The sequence below is a fragment of the Oncorhynchus mykiss genome, chromosome 12 (genome assembly GCF_057628025.1).
Source record: "Oncorhynchus mykiss isolate SJ-2025 chromosome 12, ASM5762802v1, whole genome shotgun sequence".
NCBI lineage: Eukaryota > Metazoa > Chordata > Actinopteri > Salmoniformes > Salmonidae > Oncorhynchus > Oncorhynchus mykiss.
In genome coordinates, this window is record NC_143033.1 from 73,433,716 (window position 1) to 73,455,379 (window position 21,664).

General features: G+C 42.7%; 1 protein-coding gene across 2 annotated transcripts in view; it reads right to left on the minus strand.

Moving 5' to 3' along the window:
• Positions 1–592: 592 nt before the first annotated feature.
• The window catches only part of znf385c (zinc finger protein 385C), a 202,686-nt gene continuing 181,614 nt past the window's right edge, over positions 593–21,664 (minus strand). For both annotated transcript variants that reach the window (XM_036938244.2, XM_036938247.2), the window contains 6 exons: positions 17,249–17,480; positions 11,091–11,471; positions 8,965–9,158; positions 4,719–4,817; positions 4,041–4,130; positions 593–3,604 (listed from right to left, as the gene is read on the minus strand). In XM_036938244.2, the coding sequence (XP_036794139.2) occupies positions 3,377–3,604; positions 4,041–4,130; positions 4,719–4,817; positions 8,965–9,158; positions 11,091–11,471; positions 17,249–17,480 (1,224 nt within the window). In that variant the 3' untranslated portion in view covers positions 593–3,376. The remainder of the gene's footprint in view (positions 3,605–4,040; positions 4,131–4,718; positions 4,818–8,964; positions 9,159–11,090; positions 11,472–17,248; positions 17,481–21,664) is intronic.

Consider the following 21,664-nt stretch of genomic DNA (forward strand, 5'->3'; position numbering starts at 1 on the left):
AATAAATGGATCACTGGTAGACTGATAGATAATTGACATTTCACCACACTGCAATTGAAGAGAATGTGATCATAGTGCTTTGTTTTATCCATGGTGTCTCTTTCTATAATAAATGGGACACATCCCTTATTATACCCAGGACTGAGCTCTGTATCTGGGCTGGTCTACTATCCATGGTTCCCTTGGCTGTGCACAGGGATGGAGGAGTGAAAAAGAGAGACACGGACACACCACAATGTCCTCCTATATGATCGTCATATTCCATGTCTGAACATCTTACATCCAAACTTCTCCAATCCTGTTCTGCATGGCTATTATTTCACTTCATCCACAAGAACAGTGCTAGACCCATTTCTACGGTGATGAAGTTTGAGAGGCTCTGATTGTGTGGATGATTGTATGGTATTAATGTAGCTGAAACTGTAAGCCCAGAGAAGGACAGAAACTGACCAGTGGTTGACACTCTTGGGATATACTGGATAATTACATCTGAAAGGCATTTTTCCCCCCCACATCTATTGTGTTGTGGCGCTAATAATTAAATTCCATAATTCAGTTCAACTTTGAACAAGGGAAAAAAATCACTCAACCATTTTTCGATTCAACATTTGTCTCTTTTGTAGGTTAAAAAACAAGTACAGTAAAACCATGTAAATAAAACAAACAAGAAAAAACAAGCAAAGTATTTCTCCTTTCCATGTACAGCGTGTGTCTGCTGTAGCCTACAACAACAGTCTAACCTCAGCTAAGATAGTGTTTCATCAAGATAAAGATAACAATAGCAACTTTGATAAAATGTCTATATTTACTCTATATTTTCTACATAGATCATTTGCCTTCTCTAGATGTATTTATTTAATAAAAATGTCCTTAAAATGTCTGAATACCATAGAGTTCCCATGTAATGATAGATAGATAGACAGACAGAGAGAACACTGGAGATCAATAGGCTGGCTGGTTCACTGAGTAACTTACTGTGACTGGAGAGAATCACATTGGTATGGCAAAGAGACCTGATGGCTTGGTTTAATATTCCCATAGACAAAGGCCTCAGAAACATGTACAGAATCAAAGAGATTTAAAAAGATGGAGGAGAAACAGTGCTGGGTTTGATCTAGAAGGGCAATAACAAGGTCTTCACTGCAGGTGGCGCTGCTGCGTCACACACATGGAAATACTATTGCACTGACTGAACTGAAGGGAACAACATAGCTGCATAGGATTTCCCCCATTTTGCTGTTGCTAAAGCAGACTGGTTGGGTGTAAGTGTTGGGATTGGTAATAAACCAGCAAAGAGAGTTGGTATTGGGATAAATCAGGAGACCCAAGTATTGGGGCCGGTCTGGTGGGGCTATTGAGTGTTTGTTTAAAGGTGGGTCTACTTGTTTAGGAGAGAGGGGTATGGGAATATGATTATGTGTTCTACTGCACTTGCGACATCAATAACACTGGCTGTTCTGTGTAATCCATATAATCGCCGTGTCCTGCTCCTCTGTAAGGTGAAAGCCCAGCAATGTCAACACAGAGAGAGGGCTGAAGCATCATGAGAATGAGATTGACCATCAAGGAAAAACGCATCACAACAACCCATCAGTTCAAATTACTCTTGGAATTGGCCTTTCAAATACAGTACGGTAGGCTGTAGAGCATCTCTGTAGAGGTATAGATACATTGTTCAGAATCAGATAAAGCCATCTCCCCACATCCTATATTCTCCTACTGTATAACCGTTCGAAACACGGACACATTGATTGAACATATTGCTTTAAAAATGTAACTAGATCTGAGATTTAGATTCAGACCTGTCTCATGGATAACAACAACAATAAAATTGAATCGTTATAAGTTGATTGTTTGTGTGATTGAAAAAGGCTAAATCAAACTCTCGTGAGTTTATGAAAAATCACACCAGGAACAAGAACAAAAAACTAGAACATATTTTCATTGCTTTCATAAGTAAATCTGTTTAAGGTGCTTTTAATGTGGTTGCCATGGCACTGTGCTTTGTTTCTTTCCCTCCATTCTTGATGATCCAATCGGTGATCTGGGAAATGTGTTCTCACCCCCCCCCCCCATACATCTCTGCACAGTGGAAACCTTTAATCGAAGATTGTAAACCCATCAAGTAATTTCTACCCCTTAGTGGTTTTTTTGAGCAAGGGGAAATTGTCATTCACTGCTATCCATCAGCTCCTGCTGAGATAGCTCAAGAGAAAATTAAGGACTATGGCTCAGGGAGTACAATTGGGGGATCAAGCACTATAAAATCACTGGGATACAGGGAACCATGGCAGATTATAATATAAGACAGCTAGGCTTTTAAAAATGATTTTGTGCTGCCTGTTCCGCAACGAGAGAAATAGAGACAGTCAGAACCAATGCACCAGCACTGCTACGGAGCAAAGATATTTAATGAGGCAGATCTGCAACTTGAGACAAAATCAAGTTGACAAGCTGACCTTTTCAGGACCTTAATGAGTGCTTAATTCTGGGGATGCAGGGTAAAAAATGAATTATGAAAGGCCATGTTGGGCTGTGACTCAGAGAGAGAGAGAGAACGAGAAAAATAAAGAGAGAGAGAGAGAGAGAGAGACAGAGAGAGGGAGAGAAAGAAAGAGAAAAAGAAAGAGAGAGGGAGAGAAAGGGCTTAATCATCTATTCTACACATCAATTGAGAGCTCTGGGTTCCAATGACAAGAGCCCAGTAACGGTTTGGGAGATAGGGGCTTGGTGGAAGGGTGTTGGTGTTAAAATATGAGTTCATATAGTTCAGACAGATCCCACTCATAGACTTGGGTCCGTAGGACTGCAGATCTGCAGCGCCACATATGGCTGAAGAAAGTCACAAGCTCAGAGAGCATTGGGCTCACCTGCTAGCATCCCCAATATCGACCCATAACAACAAAAAGCAAGCCAACCAATTATAGAAACAATGTTCTGAGGAGTAGCATGACGTAAAGGGACCTTATTTGTGGCAACCACACTAAACAGATACATCTATTTTTGTTCTCTAATAAATTACACAATAATATTAAGAATCCAAACCAAATCGACCCATGAAATGGCTGTTTAAGAGAGAGGCCTCCTGGCTGCACCAGTCTGTCCATGGAGGTGTGTCCTGTTCCTCAGGCCACCAACCACAGAAGAAGGAGACAGATAGGGTGTGGTGGAGAGGAGGCAGGGCCTTGGCATTGGGGGTGTGTCCTCCATGACATGAGCAGTTGTTAGCCTCGTTCTCTCTGTTCTCTCCATCCTGGTTTCTGTGGTCTGCATAGTTTGTGCGTGGCGTGGCCCTCGTCATGTGGGTCACAGTAATGGAGGCAGGGCAAGGGGGTTGGTAGAGGGGGACAGAGGGACGGGGGGCTGTACTGTGTCATTAATAAGGGGAGAAGATGATGGAGGGGTGCGTGGCCCTCAGGGGCCCCGGGGCGGGCCGGAACAGGGTGGGGCTCAGGAAGGGCGTCTGAAAGAAGGTGGTGCCCGCCGGGTGGCGCAGAGCCAGAGGATTGGTTGCCATGGTGCACAAGGTGGGCTGGGTGAGGGGGCTGGGCAGGAAGCCAGTGGTCAGGCTCCTGGTCAGTTGCTTCTGGAAGGCCAGTTTGGTCTGAAGGAGAATAGGAGAGAGCAGAGGAGAACAGAGACAGAGAGTGCATGTCATTTCTTGAAGCGCACACATTTACTCAAAGTAGAGCACACATTTGCTCAGCAAACACGAATTCCCAGGGAACATTGCTCTTTTAGCACACATCGTTACCTTGGCTAAACATGCTCGTACATTTCTCCATACTAATATCCGTTCCCTCACCACAACTAGGGGACTTATGAACACTCTCACACAGTCAAGACAAAAGAACAAAAGACTGAACCACAGACACACAGACATGCTTAAACTCCAAACCCTTTACAAAGTTTACATTAGAGCAATCTTTTCTGGTGCTGTTCAATTCCCTGCACCTAGCCAGTTCCAGTGGTTAAGCCAGCTGTAGCCCTGACAGCCCACTTCTCCCCTGTCCCTGCCTGCACTGGGCCCTGCCACTCACCTGAGTAGAGAGAGAGGTGAGGTTGTACTGGCTGAACATTTTCTTCATGGCAGACACGGCCCCGCCTGCATACCCAGTCCATCTCACAGTCTGCAGGGAGGATGGGAAGAGGGGGAGGTAGAGGAGATGGAGATGCAGAGGAGGGAGAAATAGGGATGTGGTGGTGGGGTGGAGCGGAGCGGAGGAGATGGGGACAAGGAGAGGTTCAAGGGGAGGTGCGCACATGACAGGAGCACAAAAGTGATTAATATAGAGTGCTGATTCAGGCTGCATGCTTTGTCAGTAGCGGTAGTGCTGGGGGTATTTCAGCCTCCAGTCTCAGGTACACTACCACAAAGCAGTGTCCTTAACCTCTCTGACAGCACAGGCATACAGGCAGGCAAGCTGCTTCACAGGAGAGACAACCCCCTAGGGAGTAGCAATGAGGTGTGTGTGTGTGTGTGTCAGGGTTGGAGACAATTACATTACAATTCAGTCAATTCAGGAGATAAAAATACATTTTATTCAGAGATCAAACATGATTGGCCATTATTTTCTTAGAGGATTTTCCAAATGTATGGGTCTTAAACTTGAATTAACCTCAAACCGTGCGTGCAACTGCGCGTGTGTCTACATGAACATTCATGTAATGGATGTGTGTGTGTGTGTGTGTGTGTGTGCGCGTGTGCCGTTTCTCACCGATAAGCTGGAGGTAGGCTGGCTCTTGTTGTGGGGACTGAACTTGGGTTTGGGGGGCTTTCCTGCCAGACGGTCCTTGTGTCTCCTGCTGTTCATGTGCTGAGGAGATCAGAGGAGAAACGTTAGTCTGCTAATCTAGTTATTAATGTTGGATTTATCTAGTGGACCATGCCTGATCTACACTGAGTGTACAAAACATTAGGAACACCATTCTAATATTAAGTTGCTTTTGCCCTCCTTTTGCCCTCAGAACAGACTAATTATGTCTTGCCCATTCACCCTCTGAATGGCACGCATGCACAATCCATGTCTCAATTGGCTCAAGGCTTAAAAATCCTTCTTTAACCTGACTCCTCCACTTCATCTACACTGATTGAAGTGGATTTAACAATTGACATCAACAAGGGATCATAGCTTTCACCTGGTCAATCTATGGTCATGGAAAGAGCAGGTGTTCTTAAGGTTTCGTACACTCAGTCAACCGTATTGTACACTCAATATGCACTATCTGAAAAAAATATTTAGAGGACGCAAAACCACAAAGAAAACCTACTACAACTTCCCTCTATCTACAGTATGCACGTCTATTTCTCTCTCCTCTGTTCTACTATCAACTGGCTAATCCTAGTTCATCAGAGGAGGTTTTAACAGTGCCATTGGAATACACTACTAAGGCTTGTTGTAGGCAAGGTTGCTACACATGCCCATATATATACTGTATCTTTTCCATGACCAGCTCGTCTGAGAGAGCTGCAAAACTTTCCAGAACCATCCCATCATACGATTACATCTACGATTGACTAAACATCACCAGGGAAGCAATTACCCGAAACAGCCTAGAAACGAAGTTCAATAAAACCATGTGCCTAGATTACCACACCATAAACACGTCAATTAACATACGTCTAACAGCTCGCACAGGCTCAAATAGACAGTTCTGAGTGAATCACCATACCATCTGATATACATCTGCTTAGTGTGGGAATGCTTTTTCCAGAATGGCTTTATTGTAATAAAAATGCAGTCGCTGGCACTGTGCCAGGTGAATTCAAACACACATTTCCACTGCTAGCATCACCTCAGGAATAGTAAACCTTCTACTGTGACATGTGTAAAGAGCATTTAATAAGTTTGTTATTACATCATGGGTCCTGTGCTACCTTTAAAAGTGGGAGGGCTGAGGTAGTGACGCCATAGGCACAGTGCATTCGGAAAGTATTCAGACCCCTTCCCTTTTTCCACATTTTGTTATGCTACAGCCTTATTCTAAAATGGATTAAATATTTTTTCCCCCTGATCAATCTACACACAATACCCCATAACGACAAAGCAAAAACTGTTTTTTAGAAATGTTTGACAATTTATTAAAAATAAAGAACAAATACCCTATTTACATAAGTATTCAGACCCACGGACAACCATCTCTGCAGCACTCCACCAATCAGGCCTTTATGGTAGAGTGGCCAGACGGAAGCCATTCCTCAGTAAAAGGCACAAGACAGCCTGCTTGGAGTTTGCCAAAAGGCACCTAAAGGACTCTCAGACCATGAGAAACAAGATTATCTGGTCTGATGAAACACAGCAGTGGATTTCGAATAAGTCTCAATGTCCTTGAGTGGCCCAGCCAGAGGCCGGACTTGAATCCGATCGAACATCTCTGGAGAGACCTGAAAATAGCTGTGCAGCGACGCTACCTATCCAACCTGACAGAGCTTGAGAGGATCTGCAGAGAAGAATGGGAGAAACTCCCCAAATACAGGTGTTCCAAGCTTGTAGCGTCATACCCAAGAAGACACAAGACTGTAATCACCGCTAAAGATGCTTCAACAAATTATTCAACTGTAAGTATTCAACTTACAGTTGAAGTCGGAAGTTTACATACACCTTAGCCAAATACATTTAAATACATTTTTCACAATTCCTGACACTTAATTCCTCAAAGAATCCCTGTCTTAGGTCAGTTAGGATCAACAATTTAATTTCAGCTTTTATTTCTTTCATCACATTCCCAGTGGGTCAGAAGTTTTCATATACTTAATTAGTATTTGGTAGCATTACCTTTAAATTGTTTAATTTGGGTCAAATGTTTTGGGTAGCCTTCCACAACCTTCCCACAATGAGTTGGGTGAATTTTGGCCCATTCCTCCTGGCAGAGCTGGGGTAACTGAGTCAGGTTTGTAGGCCTCCTTGCACACACACACACTTTTTCAATTCTGCCCACAAATGTTCTATATGATTGAGGTCAGGACTTTGTGATGGCCACTCCAATACCTTGACTTTGTTGTCCTTAAGCCATTTTGCCACAACTTTGGAAGTATGCTTGGGGTCATTCTCCATTTGGAAGACCCATTTGCGACCAAGCTTTAACTTCCCGACTGATATCTTGAGATGTTGCTTCAATATATCCACATAATATTCCTCCTCATGAAGCCATCTATTTTGTGAAGTGCACCAGTCCCTCCTGCAGCAAAGCACCCCCACAACATGATGCTGCCACCCCCGTGCTTCACGTTTGGGATGGTGTTCTTCGGCTTGCAAGCTTCCCCCTTTTTCCTCCAAACAGTTATGTTTGTTTCAACAGATCAGAGGATATTTCTCCAAAAAGTACAATCTTTGTCACCATGTGCAGTTTCAAACCGTATTCTGGCTTTTTTTATGGCGGTTTTGGAGCACTGGCTTCTTCCTTGCTGAGCGGCCTTTCAGGTTGTGTCGATACAGGACTCGTTTTACTGTGGATATAGATACTTTTGTACATGTTTCCTCCAGCATCTTCACAAGGTGTTCTGGGATTGATTTGCACCTTTCACACCAACTTACGTTCATCTCTAGGAGCCAGAACGCGTCTCCTTCCTGAGAGGTATGACGGCTGCGTGGTCCCATGCTGTTTATACTTGCGTACTATTGTTTGTACAGATGAACGTGGTACCTTCAGGCATTTGGAAATTGCTCCCAAGGATGAACCAGACTTGTGGAGGTCTACAATTTGGCAGAATTTTTTAAAAACTTTCTCATGATGTCAAGCAAAGAGGCACTGAGTTTGAAGGTAGGCCTTGAAACACATCCACATGTACACCTCCAATTGACTCAAACGATGTCAATTAGCCTATGAAAAGCTTCTAAAGCCATGACATCATTTTCTGAATTTTTCCAAGCTGTTTAAAGGCACAGTCAACTTAGTGTATGTAAACTAATGACCCACTGGAATTGTGATAGAGTGAATTATAAGTGAAATAATCTGTCTGTAAACAATTATTGGAAAAAGGAACTTGTGTCATGCACAAAGTAGATGTCCTAACCGACTTGCCAAAACTAGTTTCTTAATACATTTGTGGAGTGGTTGAAAAACAAGTTTTAATGACTCCAACCTAAGTGTATGTACACTTCCGACATCAACTGTATGTAAATGTCATATTTCTGTTTTTTTAATTTTATATATTTGCTAAAAAAACTATTTAATCAATTTTAAAAGAAGGCTGTAATGTAACAAAATGTGGAAAAAGTCCATGAAAATAATTAGTCCAACCAAGAAATCAAGTGTTCATTTTGTTTGAAGAGGTAGTTCTATAGTCTGCCCTGTCAACATCTACTGTACTGACATCATCTGTCTGTCTGTGTGTGTCAAATCAAAATGTATTTGTCATGTGACAGGATACACTTGAAAAAGAGATTTCAATCTCAATGTGACCTTAAATAAAGGATGAATAACTGATAACCCCACACAAAGCCAAAAACACTGCAGGACAAGGGTCATTTGAATGAGAGTCTTATTCGGTTAGCACTCTATCAAGCACTTCTCAGGGTGTGCAAAATTACCTACAAACCCCCTCTCTTTCCTCTTCTCACCATTCATGTCACGCAAACAGCGCCAGGAGTACTGAGTAGCCCAGAGGGTCATATCTCTCCCTGTCTATCTCCCATACCCCATGGCTACGTTCACAATATTTTCCACTCTTCCCAGCCATTTTGAGCTCCATCAATTCAGAACACTGTCAGGACACGTTTAGTGGAGGAGGAAAGAGACCCAGTGTGTCAGATCTCCACATAGACTAGTGGCACACTGGCCTCACTGTGAGAGAACATGAAACCAGATCTTGTCCAGTCCAATCACCTGAGATCCACTCAGGAAGTCAACATATGAAATTATACCTCAGCTGTTTCACTTCTCTCCCCACTGCTGAACCCTGCTCACCCTGTGAAACCCCCAGTCCTCCCCTGCCACCCTCCCCTCGACCCCGAGCCTCCTCACCTGGCTGAGCTGGGTCTCCGAGTTGACGTAGATCTCACACACCTCGCAGTGGAAGTTCTTGCTGGGCACCCCTACGCTGCCCTTTGTGCCCAGGCGCTTGCTCTTGCAGGCCGAGCGCCCCCCAGCCCCCGCCATCTTCCCCCGGCGCCGCGGCTGGACGCTCTGGCCGTCCAGCATTTGTTTGTGCTTCGTACCTGGAGGAGTGGATTTGGAGGAAGCGAATGTCAGATACACTCTGGAGCAGGTACAGTATATATATATATATATATATATATATATATATATATAGTTGAAGTTGGAAATTTACATACACTTAGGTTGGAATCATTAAAACTCGTTTTTCAACCACTCTACACATTTCTTGTTAACAAACAATAGTTTTGGCAACTCGGTAAGGACATCTACTTTGTGCATGACACAAGTAATTTTTCCAACAATTGTTTACAGACAGATTATTTCACTTATAATTCACTGTATCACAATTCCAGTGGGTCATTAGTTTACATACACTACGTTGACTGTGCCTTTCTGGAAAATTCCAGAAAATTATGTCATGGATTTAGAAGTTTCTGGTTGGCTAATTGTCATAATTTGAGTGAATTGGAGGTTTTACCTGTGGATGTATTTCAAAGCCCACCTTCAAACTCAATGGCTCTTTGCTTCACATAATGGAAAAATCAAAAGAAATCAGCTAAGACCTCAGAAAAACAATTATAGACTCCACAAGTCTGGTTCATCCTTGGGAGCAATTTCCAAACGCCTGAAGGTACCACGTTCGTCTGTACAAACAATAGTACGCAAGTATAAACACCATGGGACCACGCAGCCATCATACCGCTCAGGAAGGAGACGCGTTCTGTCTCCTGGAGATTAATGTACTTTGGAGCAAAAAGTGAAAATCAATCCCAGAACAACAGCAAAGGATCTTGTGAAGATGCTGGAGGAAACAAGTGCAAAAGTATCTATATCCACAGTAAAACGAGTCCTATATCGACATTACCTGAAAGGCCGCTCAGCAAGGAAGAAGCCACTGCTCCAAATCCACCATAAAAAAAAGCCAGACTACGGTTTACAACTGCACATGGGGACAAAGATCGGACTTTTTGGAGAAATGTCCTCTGGTCTGATGAAACAAAAATATAACGTTTTGGCCATAATGACCATCGTTATGTTTGGAGGAAAAATGGGGAGGCTTGCAAGCCGAAGAACACCATCCCAAATGTGAAGCACGGGGGTGGCAGCATCATGTTGTGTGGGTGATTTGCTGCAGGAGGGACTGGTGCACTTCACAAAATAGATGGCAACATGAGGAGGAATATTATGTTGATATATTGAAGCAACATCTCAAGACATCAGTCAGAAAGTTAAAGCTTGGTCGCAAATGGGTCTTCCAAATGGACAATGACCCCAAGCATACTTCCAAAGTTGTGGCAAAATGGCTTAAGGACAACAAAGTCAAGGTATTGGACTGGCCATCACAAAGTCCTGACCTCAATCCCATAGGAAATTGGTGGGCAGAACTGAAAAAGCGTGTGCGAGCAAGGAGGCCTACAAACCTGACTCAGTTACACCAGCTCTGTCAGGAGGAATAGGCCAAAATTCACCCAACTTATTGTGGGAAGCTTGTGGAAAGCTACCTGAAACATTTGCCCAAGTTAAACCATTTGAAGGCAATGCTACCAAATACTATTTGAGTGTATGTAAACTTCTGACCCACTGGGAATGTGATGAAAGAAATAAAAGCTGAAATAAATCATTCTCTACTATTATTCTGGCATTTCTTATTCTTAAAATAAAGTGGTCATCCTAACTGACCTAAGACATTGCATTTTTACGAGGATTAAATGTCAGGAATTGTGAAAAACTGAGTTTAAGTGTATTTGGCTGAGGTGTATGTAAACATCGGACTTCAACTGTATATATATTCGTCATTGGGGCAGAGAGAGAAAATTGCAATTTTAAAGCTAATTTCCTGCTATTCTACACATTTTCTGTAGATTTATTTTTTCTCAGTTTTAAAGCTAATAGCCTGTAATAAAAATAAATAAATCATGGCTTATGACGTGAACTTATGCTATCTGAGGGGGCTGCGGGGTGTGCTACGCCAGAGACTGTCGTGTTTGTACCACTGTTGTGTGCCTCCAGCTGGGATGTAGAGTTGACCGTGACCTTGCACACGGGACAGTGGAGGTGTGGCTTGATCCTCTTGGGGTCCTTGTCATCCTCACCCCCCTCTGTACTGGAAGTGTCCGGCTGGCTACCTGACTCCAGGACTGTTCCAGGGGCCTCTGGGCCTTGCTCGGGGCCACTGGTGTCTGAGGCTCCGCTCTCTGAGGCCTGTGAGGAGGGGGACACCTCACCCTGGGGCTCGGGGGACAGGGTGGTCAGCTCCATGGAGGACACCTCATATACAGGGGTCAGCATCACAGAGCTGCTGCTGCCGGGGCTTTTGCCCAGCTTCACAGCCTCACAATTCACCACTCGCTCCAGGTCAGCAGGCAGCAAATCTGGGGAGGGGAAGGAGAGGAGGCAGTGGTCAGTCACTGAACATTACACTGGTGGTTACGGACGAGCGAAGAGCTTAATGCCTGAAGAAAGCCACCGAGGTCTACAGTTGCTGTGTTAATCTAGTCTGTACCTCTGTACCTCTGATAGTATAGCTGAAATGCTAACCGATGAAATGCATTGGTAAATGCTCATTCCCAAGTACTGCCTTCAAACGCTTCATATTACACAACAGGTTTATAGATTATGGAAACAGATTGTAAAAGCAACAATACATTTGTGAGTGAAAAGTGACATCAAATGATGGTTGTTCTCATTTGAGGCTAACTTGGAGAATTTGCTCATTTCTGTTCAGTCATTTATCTATAAATGATCATGAAGAGTTTGAAGACAAAACATAGGAATGAACATTTACCAATGCATTTCATGTTAGTATAGCTGAAATGCCACAAAGCTATCAGTCTTTGTTATTAACCCCGAGGGACAGACTAGACTAACACCGGGTAGATATTTTCTCTCTCACTCTCTCTCTCTCTCCCTCTCTCCCTCCCTCACTCTCTCCCTCTCTCTTCAAATATCAACTTAAGGTCCTAGGGCTCAGTCAATTTAAACAAATGCATTGACTGCCGGGCCCAGCCCATAAGTCACTGGAGCTCCATTACGCATGCGCACACACACACACACACTTTGTGATGTTTTGGACTTCGGTGAGGGGTTTTTCGGCTGTTCAGTCACAGAAATGTTTTTCTGGAGGCAAGCCAAAGTTCGGAGCCGGAATCTACGCCCCTTCATCTGTGATTATTAAAGGATCCCTACTGTTGAACAAAGTCTTTGTCATTCAACAAGAGACGACTTGTTTTCATGCAAATTTTCCATTGAAAAATACTGCACCAAACATCTGTTAGATGTAAAATTGCGTGACTAAGATGTCTTCGGCAAAAACGTAAAAATTAATGACAGATTTGATTGACTATTTTGAGGAAGTGCATACTGGCTATGTCATCTCAAAATGGAAAACAGTACAATTGCCGTTATTTCTCGTTTTTAAAGTGAAGGCCTTTTAAGGGAGTTTGCGAGCACACTCGTTCGGTTCGGCTAGCAGAGTTCGGATAGGCTCCAGCCGAACTGAAGCACCCTCTCAAACATCCTCCACAATCCTACTGGCCCCATTGATTTTCTCTTCTAAGTCCCAGAGTAAATTCATCATGGAGATAAGGACTCTTCCTTATCGTTCTCCTTCCGGAGTAGAAGGAATCCTAGAAGGCTGAGATTAGATAATCCTTCCTCTCTGTAATGTAATGCGAGACTGAACCCAGGGAGATTCAGGTCCCCCCTCCAGCAGGGGATTGGTATGATCCTGGGCTTATGTGAAAGACAAAGATCGGGCCACCTGAGAAGACTCTGGAGGGGATGGATAGCGATCAATGGATTTAGCAGGAGGCCCAGAGAGGAGGACAGAGGATTGTGGGAATTAGTCCCTCCTCAGACGCCTTAAACTCATGAAGGGTTTTATTCTGAGCAAGAATGTTTAAGCTATCGTATCGGTGTTCACTTGAAGTGCCTTCAGAAAGTATTCACACCCTTGACTTTTTCCACATTTTTTTGTGTTACAGCCTGAATTTAAAATGGATTACATTGAGATTTTGTGTCACAATACCCCATCGTCTCTAAATTGAATAATTTTTTGCAATATGTTTACAAATTCATTCAAAATGAGAAGTTCAAATGTCTTGAGTCAATAAGTATTCAACCGCTTTGTTATGGCAAGTGTGAGTGGACCAAGTCATTTTGGTCAATACAAACACTCCAACATAATGAAAATCTCCCAAGGAAAAACATAGATCTTCTCGAGATGAAACAGGAACACAATACGATTATCATTAAACTACAACAAAAGTCACGGGTTTGTCACCATCTTAATGGTGCTTCATGGTTAGCTTCTCTCTCTTGGTAGCCATCTTCCAGAGATAGGTTTATCCTCCTTCTTGCTGGTTCCCTCCTCTCTCTTGTAGGGAAAAGATAATAGGTCATTAGTACCATCAGCTGTGCTTAATTGCCTCAGGTCCCCTTGACTCACATGCCTAGTTGGGCTACTATCCGTGAGTCCAGCCTGCCCTCTGGTGGTACTTCCACACAAGCCTAAATAAGCTCTGGAGTAAAAATGTGCTTAACAAGTCACATAATAAGTTGCATGGATTCACTCTATGTGCAATAATAGTTTTTAACATGATTTTTTGAACGACACCTCATCTCTGTAAGGTCCCATTCCAGTTACTACAAAGATGCTGGTGTCCTTCCTAACTAAGTTGCCGGAGAGGAAGGAAACCGCTCAGAGATTTCACAAGGAATCCAATGGTGACATTAAAACAGTTACAGAGTTTAATGGCTGTGATCGGAGAAAACTGAGGAGGGATCAACAAAATTGTAGTTACTCCACAATACTAAATGACAGAGTGAAAAGAAGGAAGCCTGTATAGAATAAAAATATTCCAAAACATGCATCCTGTTTGCAATAAGTCACTAAAGTAAAACTGCAAAGTGGCAAAGAAATGAACTTTATGTCCTGAATACAAAGCGTTAAGTCCCCTTGTCCGAGAGAGATTTACATGGTTATCAAAACGTCAGGGTAAGCCTACACGAAACACAGCGCTTATTTGAAGTGTTTCTAAAATTCCCTATGGGAAAATGAATGGTGGAAAAATGATTGGAACCATTTCCCTGTTTGACCACTAGGTTTTATGGGTATTACAACACCTCCACTGAGGGGCTCTATAAATACTGTATAAGGACTAACTCTGTAGGAACGTCTGGTAAGTTCTTCCCACATTGGTGCACATTATACAGATAGATATAAAACATGATCCAGCATGACTTTGAATTGTCCAACAACTCAAAATCAAATAGTATCCTTACGTCTTAGACCTCAAATGTCTTAAAAAGAAAAACGACCATGGCAGTGATGTTGCAGAGTAGCACGACACAGATACATCTTTGGGTAAGCACAAGGATTGCCTTTGGGCAACACCTTCTGTCAGTCAGTGTCCTCCTCACTCATTCCAAATGTTCCCTGACTGAAGTGACTGTCACCCCAACGCTGGCTGTCAGCTCTAAGGCCAGTGTATTGGCAGGGAAGAGCCCCACACTGTCTGAGGAGCGGAGGGCTACAAATCCCTCTCCTGCAAAGAATCGATGTTCAGATCGATGTCTTGTTGCGAGTCATTCGTTTATTTGACCATGGAAAGGCAGAACAGTCCAATTAAATCAGTGTGTAGGGCTCAGACTGTAAACCGTGCAGTATCTGAATACTGTAAACTGTAGAGTCAGAGAGTATTGACTACATGACAGAGCTGACTGTTGTCATAGAGCTAGTAGCTATATTAATATTCTGATTAGAAGACTGTTAAACAAGCTCACACACTAGCGGAGTAGTGGTGAGCCCTCACAACCATGTTCATTAAACCAGCAGTGTGTACGCACGCGCACACACACACACACACACACACACACACACACACACACACACACCCCAGCTTGTCTAGAATCACTAGTCCGTGACACTCTTAAAGAAAATGGACAACTTCCTCAAGGGAAATCCACACTATATTTCATCATTACAGAGGCGTCTGAGTTCTGTTCCCCTTGGAGACAGCTTCAACAAAAGAGTCAATCAAACGCTGAGGTGATTGATGGTTGTCATTGACGATGCCGGCCGGCCCAGTGTCTCTAGGCACCAGTATGCCGATCTCTCTCTCTCTCTCTCTCTCGCTCTCTTCTCAAATGGAAAATCATTCAATAAAATAATAATAATCATTTATATCAGCCTAATCGAGGTGTAGATTACATGACACATGCCAATGTTCTAACTTGTAACACAGCTGCTAGTGCATCCAATGGCAATGTCTGTAAAGTCAGCTAGTGTGGATATGATGGAATCTAGCCCTTGATTGGTTCCCAATGGGCGACAACATGGGCATTATGGTCCGATTGGCACCTGCCATGCTGAGTTTGATGACAGACAGAGATAATTTCAGTGTTAATTTTGAGTGTTCTCCAATTACAGTTCGGCATTGTAGCGCTCGCCGCCACTGGCTCGCTCTGCTGCATTTCAATTTCACATCGGGCCAATCACACAATGTGGCTTATTAAAGAGCGTACCTCCTTGCAAAATTGCCTCAGAACTGTAAAATGATTTACAACATAAAAAATAGGCACAGCTTATCTACTTTCTCTTTCCACCGCCTCTCTTGCTCCCTCTCTCCTCTACCCCATCTCTCACTACCTTTCATTTAATCTTATCTCTCATTTTCTACTATTTTCATCCCAGCCGCTGCATCCCCCCTTTCAGACCTTGCTCTACGACGACAGAATATTAAAATTAGATTTGATGAGAGAGAGCGTTATCTTGCTCCCAGTCCTTTGTCCAGTTTCTCCTCTCGGAGAGAGAGAGTGAGTCAGTCAGTGAGTGCTGGGGGAAAGGAAAGTGTAGACTCTCTCCCAACCCACACCTCACTTCACCCTGATACCTTCCTATCTCTTCTCACTAATATTCCCTCTAGCATCAGAAAGAAATTAGTTTGAAATTCAGGTCTTGCAGTAATATTTTTCAGGCCAGAGTGATGGAGGGATAGATGGAGGGAGGGAGGGATGAAGGAGGGATATACAGGATAGAGGAGGAAACTAGTCTGGCAGACAGATCCTCGAGTCCCATCGCTGCAGATGGATAAACAGGGCTCCTGATCCTAAATGAGATCAATCATGTAACGTAATGGATGCTCTCTACTGGCTTCATCAAAAGACTACCGCTACATTTCATTGTATTGGTCCCAGACTCAGGAGATACATCCATAGTCTAGTCAGGTCCATTGTGGGGAATTTCTCTCATGTCACAAACAGTACGCCTGCGTCCCAAATAGCACCCTATTCCCTCTGTGGTGTGCTACTTTTGACCGGTCAAAAAGAGTGCACTACATAGAGAATAGGGTGCCATTTGGGACACATACAAGTGTGCTGCAGTCAGATCATTCCTCGACTTCACAGAACTCTTTAGGAACTCCTGTACAGGGACCAGGCCTTTCTCTACAAGCATGGCAAACAGAGGGGAAGGGTGCAGGGAAAGTAAATTGAGAAAGTTGGGGGTAAGCAAACAATCCCCCAGGCTCAGAGCCACCATCCAACACCACGGGGGACAGATTGGATATAAGGCCCAGCTGGGAGGGACCTGGGGACCACTGGGGGTTATGATTGGATGTTTGGAGGCACCGCCATCCTATCCTCTCATACACCATGATCAGGAACATGGGTATGTGTGGGACAGGCCCTCCTGTTGTTAGACTTTAAACAGCAGACATTAAATAACACAGGGTAGAGCGAGAGAGAGGGGGGGGGAGAGGGAGGGAGGGACAGGATAGCATCAAGAAATAATAATGACAAAGTACCGGAAGAGATGAGAGAGTGATGGAGGGAAAGGGATGAGATGAAGGGAGAGGGATAGAGGAGAAAGATGGAAGGACCGGAGAGAAATGGGAGGAGAGGAGACAGATGAAAGGAAGAAAGAGGGATTAGGGGTGGAAAGTGATGGAAAGAAAGTAGATGGATAAGAGGTAGGATGGAGAAGACTAAAGGGGGAAAGAGAGGGATGGGGGAAGATAAGTGAGCAAAGGGGAAAAGCAGAAAAAAATCAACAGAAAAAAGGAGAGAAAATTTGAAAGAACGATCAACTACACAGAGTGAATATAGATAGGTTTCTGTTTTCCCCTTTTCTCCCTCTCAGTTAACTTACTCGTTGCCTCCATCGGGCTTGTGTCCATGAGTGCGGGGAGGGTCTCAGTGGGAAGTGTAACAGTCGCAGCAGTCTTAGCCCTCTCCCTGTCCCGTTCTCGGTCTCGTTCCCGGTCTCTCTCCCTGCCTGTGGACGTGGCTTCCCCAAGTCGACGCTGACGGTTCTTCTGGGTCTCCATGGCTTTCAGCTTCCGGGCATGCTTATGCCCCTTATAGTGCGCCTCTGCCTGGTTCTGAAAGGGACCCCACAGAGAGCAGAAACACCACAGGAAGGTTAGCAGTAGTACTTATCCATAAACTGCTGTAAGACATGCACATTGAAAACACTCAAATATACAGTACCTCTGCAAAAGTAGAGATTACATTTTCATCTTTACACACACAAGACCTGGGTTCAAATACTATTTGGGACATTTCAATTACTTTCAAAGACACTTGGAAGTGAATATTTAGATATTTTTTATTTGAAAAAACAAGTAGTTGAATATTGGAATGTATTTGGAAATATCATGGAAAGTATTTGAAAATACTCCAATACACTGACTCAAATGCACTCCCATGCATTTAACCCAGGCATTTGTAATAGGTTATTTCGAACATTATTTGAAAATACTTTTAAATGGAAGTAGTTGATTCGGGCCACATTATTTGAAAATATTAAAATACACAGAAAATAATTATTTAAATAACAAATATTCAAATATGTATTTGAACCCAGGTCTGACACATGCACAAACACACACACACATACACACACTGCTGCCTGTGTGAAGGAGAGAGTCTGTTCCTACCTGATAAGAGCACTAGCACAGTGGGAGGGCAGAGGTATAATTGCATGTGGAATGTGCAAAAAGAGACAGGATTCTATCTCTAAATCAGAATACTAAATAGGCACGCTGAGACAGACCCTGCAGACCGCACACATGCATGCACACACCACACAAACACAACACACTACATACCAAGCGTACTGTACACACGTGCATACACAAATGAACTGCACACACACCCAGTAGAGAACACATACATTCTGTCACATTCTCAGACACACTCAAAACACACACATACATTCTCCAAAATGGGCATTCACACTCCGCAGCACATTTTACCTTCACATTTAAATAATTCTCATGACCCAGCTCAATCCATGAGAAAATCCCCCGCTATCAGAGCAAATAGAAATAGCAGATGAATCGATAAAGACATCTCTCATTAAAATGTAAACAGGCTTTGAGCTGAGACCTGTATTAATACCACCTCAGCCTCGTTGGAGTGATGGATGACTACAAAGAAGGATAAATTATTGTTTCATTATTAACAAGGCATTTACATACCCCCACAAACACATACATACCCCCCACAGACAGACTCTCTCTCTCTCAAACAGAACCACAGCATTTTCACGACTTCCGCCGAAGTCGGTCCCTCTCATTATTTGGGCGGTGGTCGACGTCACCGGCCTTCTAGCCACCAACGATCCACTTTTCATTTTCCATTTGTTTTGTCTTTGTTTTACACACCTGATTTCAATCCCCAAATTACTGTTTCATTATTAAACCCTCTGTTCCCTCTGTGAGTGATTTGTGAGTGATTGTTTATTGTATTTTCGGTCTGTCATGGTGTGCGTGTATTTGTTACTTTGTATGTTTGACATTTTGAGTAAAAGTACGTTGATTACTCATATCTGCTGTCCTGCGCCTGACTTGCTACACCAGCTACACACAGGACCCATTACAACCATAAATCAAATTATGTTTGTTTTGACAAACTGCATTAGTTCTGGGTGGAGTGGTGTCAGCAATTCAAGCTTTCATCTAGACTAATGTTCATTACTGTAAGAATACAGTTTGGTACAATTTTCTCAAGTTTGTGATGAATTGTCAAAACTCTTAGTACAAAACTCCCAACTGGTAACACTTCTAACACAGCCAGTCTAACATTCAAAATCTTTCATTGTGCATTCATTTGGTTTGCAGACGTCTTTCGCCACACAACCATTGATACAACATATACGTTTACTGTGAAATATAATGAGTACATTAGTTTAATCACCAAAACACAACATAATGATATCTTCTCAATGTAGTTATTTTAACAACCAGTTAGCAATAGCAAAAATGTAAGATAAAACGTTTCAAAATTGCTATTTGAATGTAGATGCTACAGTAATGTAAATTACAGTACATTACACTGTTTTCACATTAGGCAATACACTTGTACTACCCATTAAAAGTGACTGAACATCAAATTTCCATAATTTATATCCCATGTGTGATCAACGGTGTGATCATTAAAGACATCTTTCACAATGTAACAAATTAAATAAATGACATAAACATCATGTTTAACAGGTACTAGTTTGCATCACGCCTGTCTTGAGCATTTGGCCATAGGTTGTCATCGAAATCGCAGTAAATATCCTTATTATTCATGCACTTAGGGAAAAACCTTTCGGTATGGTGAATCCAAGCCTGACATAGGACTGGGTTGATGTTATTTCATGCCTCACCGATGCCCGGAAGGAGGGTGGTACGTTTATGGGGATAACAATCATACATCTTCCACCTGTATTGTAATCGTGTATTGTACTTTACAGTATTGTATTTTACACATGTATTGTAGTGGTCCTGGACATGGCTCAGTTCATAAGCGCGTGGCACTAGCAATACCAGAGTTGTGGGTTCGATTCCCACTGGGGAATGTGTGGGCACATAATGTGTGGGCTTTTGTCACTTTGGATAAATGGCATATATTAAGGTATTACAGAACTGTGTCAGCCAGTGTCAAAAAGACCCGAACAACTTCATTCTGGGGATGCATTTCTTTCTTGTTTTGGACATTCAGGGTGATTTACGTATTGTTATTGTATTGATAAATGTATTCCTGCCCTGCAGGAGCTAGAAACACAAGCATTTCACTGTACCTGCTGTACCATCTGCGTATATGTGTACTTGTATGTGTACTTATATGCGTACTTATATGTGCGACCAATACACTTTGATTTGATTCGTTACAAACCGTATTTCTCTTGATCTTGTCAATACTGGATCAGATTTTTTTTTCCAACTTACTGTGAAGTGAAATCGTCATAGTCATCAAAGCAGTACATTCGAGTTTATATCATATCTTTTATGTTTCTACTTTACAGACACACATTTTATTGATCGTTTTCTAAATCTGTAGCAGAAAAACCAGTACACATGTCAAATCTATAGGTTAACCAATCGGATGAAGTAATAGTCAAATATATTTTTACAAAAGAAGAGAATCATATCAAAAGTAATGTGAGCTTGGCATTGTGAAATGACTTTATATATAGATGTATTGAAATTTGAAACATGTATTTCTAGATTAAACACTGATTAAGATTGGTGACAAAGGGACTGTATGAATTGGTGTGTTGTTCTTAGTCAGTTGAAAATGTGTTTAGAGTTTGAAACAACTGCCTTTTTGACGATCTGTTTTGAGCTTTGATCTAAGAGTTATGAAAATTAACCATATACTTGTGAAAATTGTACCACATGATTGTGAAAATTGTACCACATGATTGTGAAAATTGTACCACATGATTGTGAAAATTGCACCAAACAAAAAAAAACTGAAAATCTTTTCGATCCTGGGTGCTGATTGGCTGAAACCATGGTGACTGTGAAATATCAAGGCTACTGCATAAACAGCAAGACAAATAGTTAGCTCAGAATTAATCAAGTAAATGCATTCCTCACTCTGGCTGTCTGCGTGTTCTGCTCTGTCATGACCTCATAATTATGACCTCACAGCTGTCTCTCTATCCAGCTCCTCTTTAGAATTCTAAGAATTTCCTATCTCGCCATATAAATGCAAATAAGTCAGACAATAATCCAAGCCGCAAATAGACCTGAAATGAATTGTGGGGAAGAAATTAGAAAGAAGAGAAAGAGTGGGTTCTACTTTGATGGGCAAGCCAATGAAGGAATCCTAAGTGATAGAGAGAAGCGTGGAAGTGACTCACCCTGTTCAATTAAGCTTCTTTCACACAATGAGACCTTCTCATTAGAATGAATACAACACACTGATGCTTCTCTTGGTTTTGTATCTTCTCTCAACTGCCTCAGCTTCCATAATAACCTTAATAGCCATGGTACTGCACACACGCGACACACACGCACACACACGCACACACGCGACACACACGCGCGCGCGCACGACACACACGCGCGCGACACGCACGCACGTACGCACACATGCACACACGCACGCACACACACACACACACACACACACACACACACACACGACAATAAAGCAATGTGGGTAAAAGTAAAAACCAAGGCAGCTCAGATCCATCAGAACCATGGTGTTTGGCTATATGCAGTTGAATATGTCCACTGTGTACAGTATTAACAAAACAAATGATGTACCTACTGTTCTGTGTCGG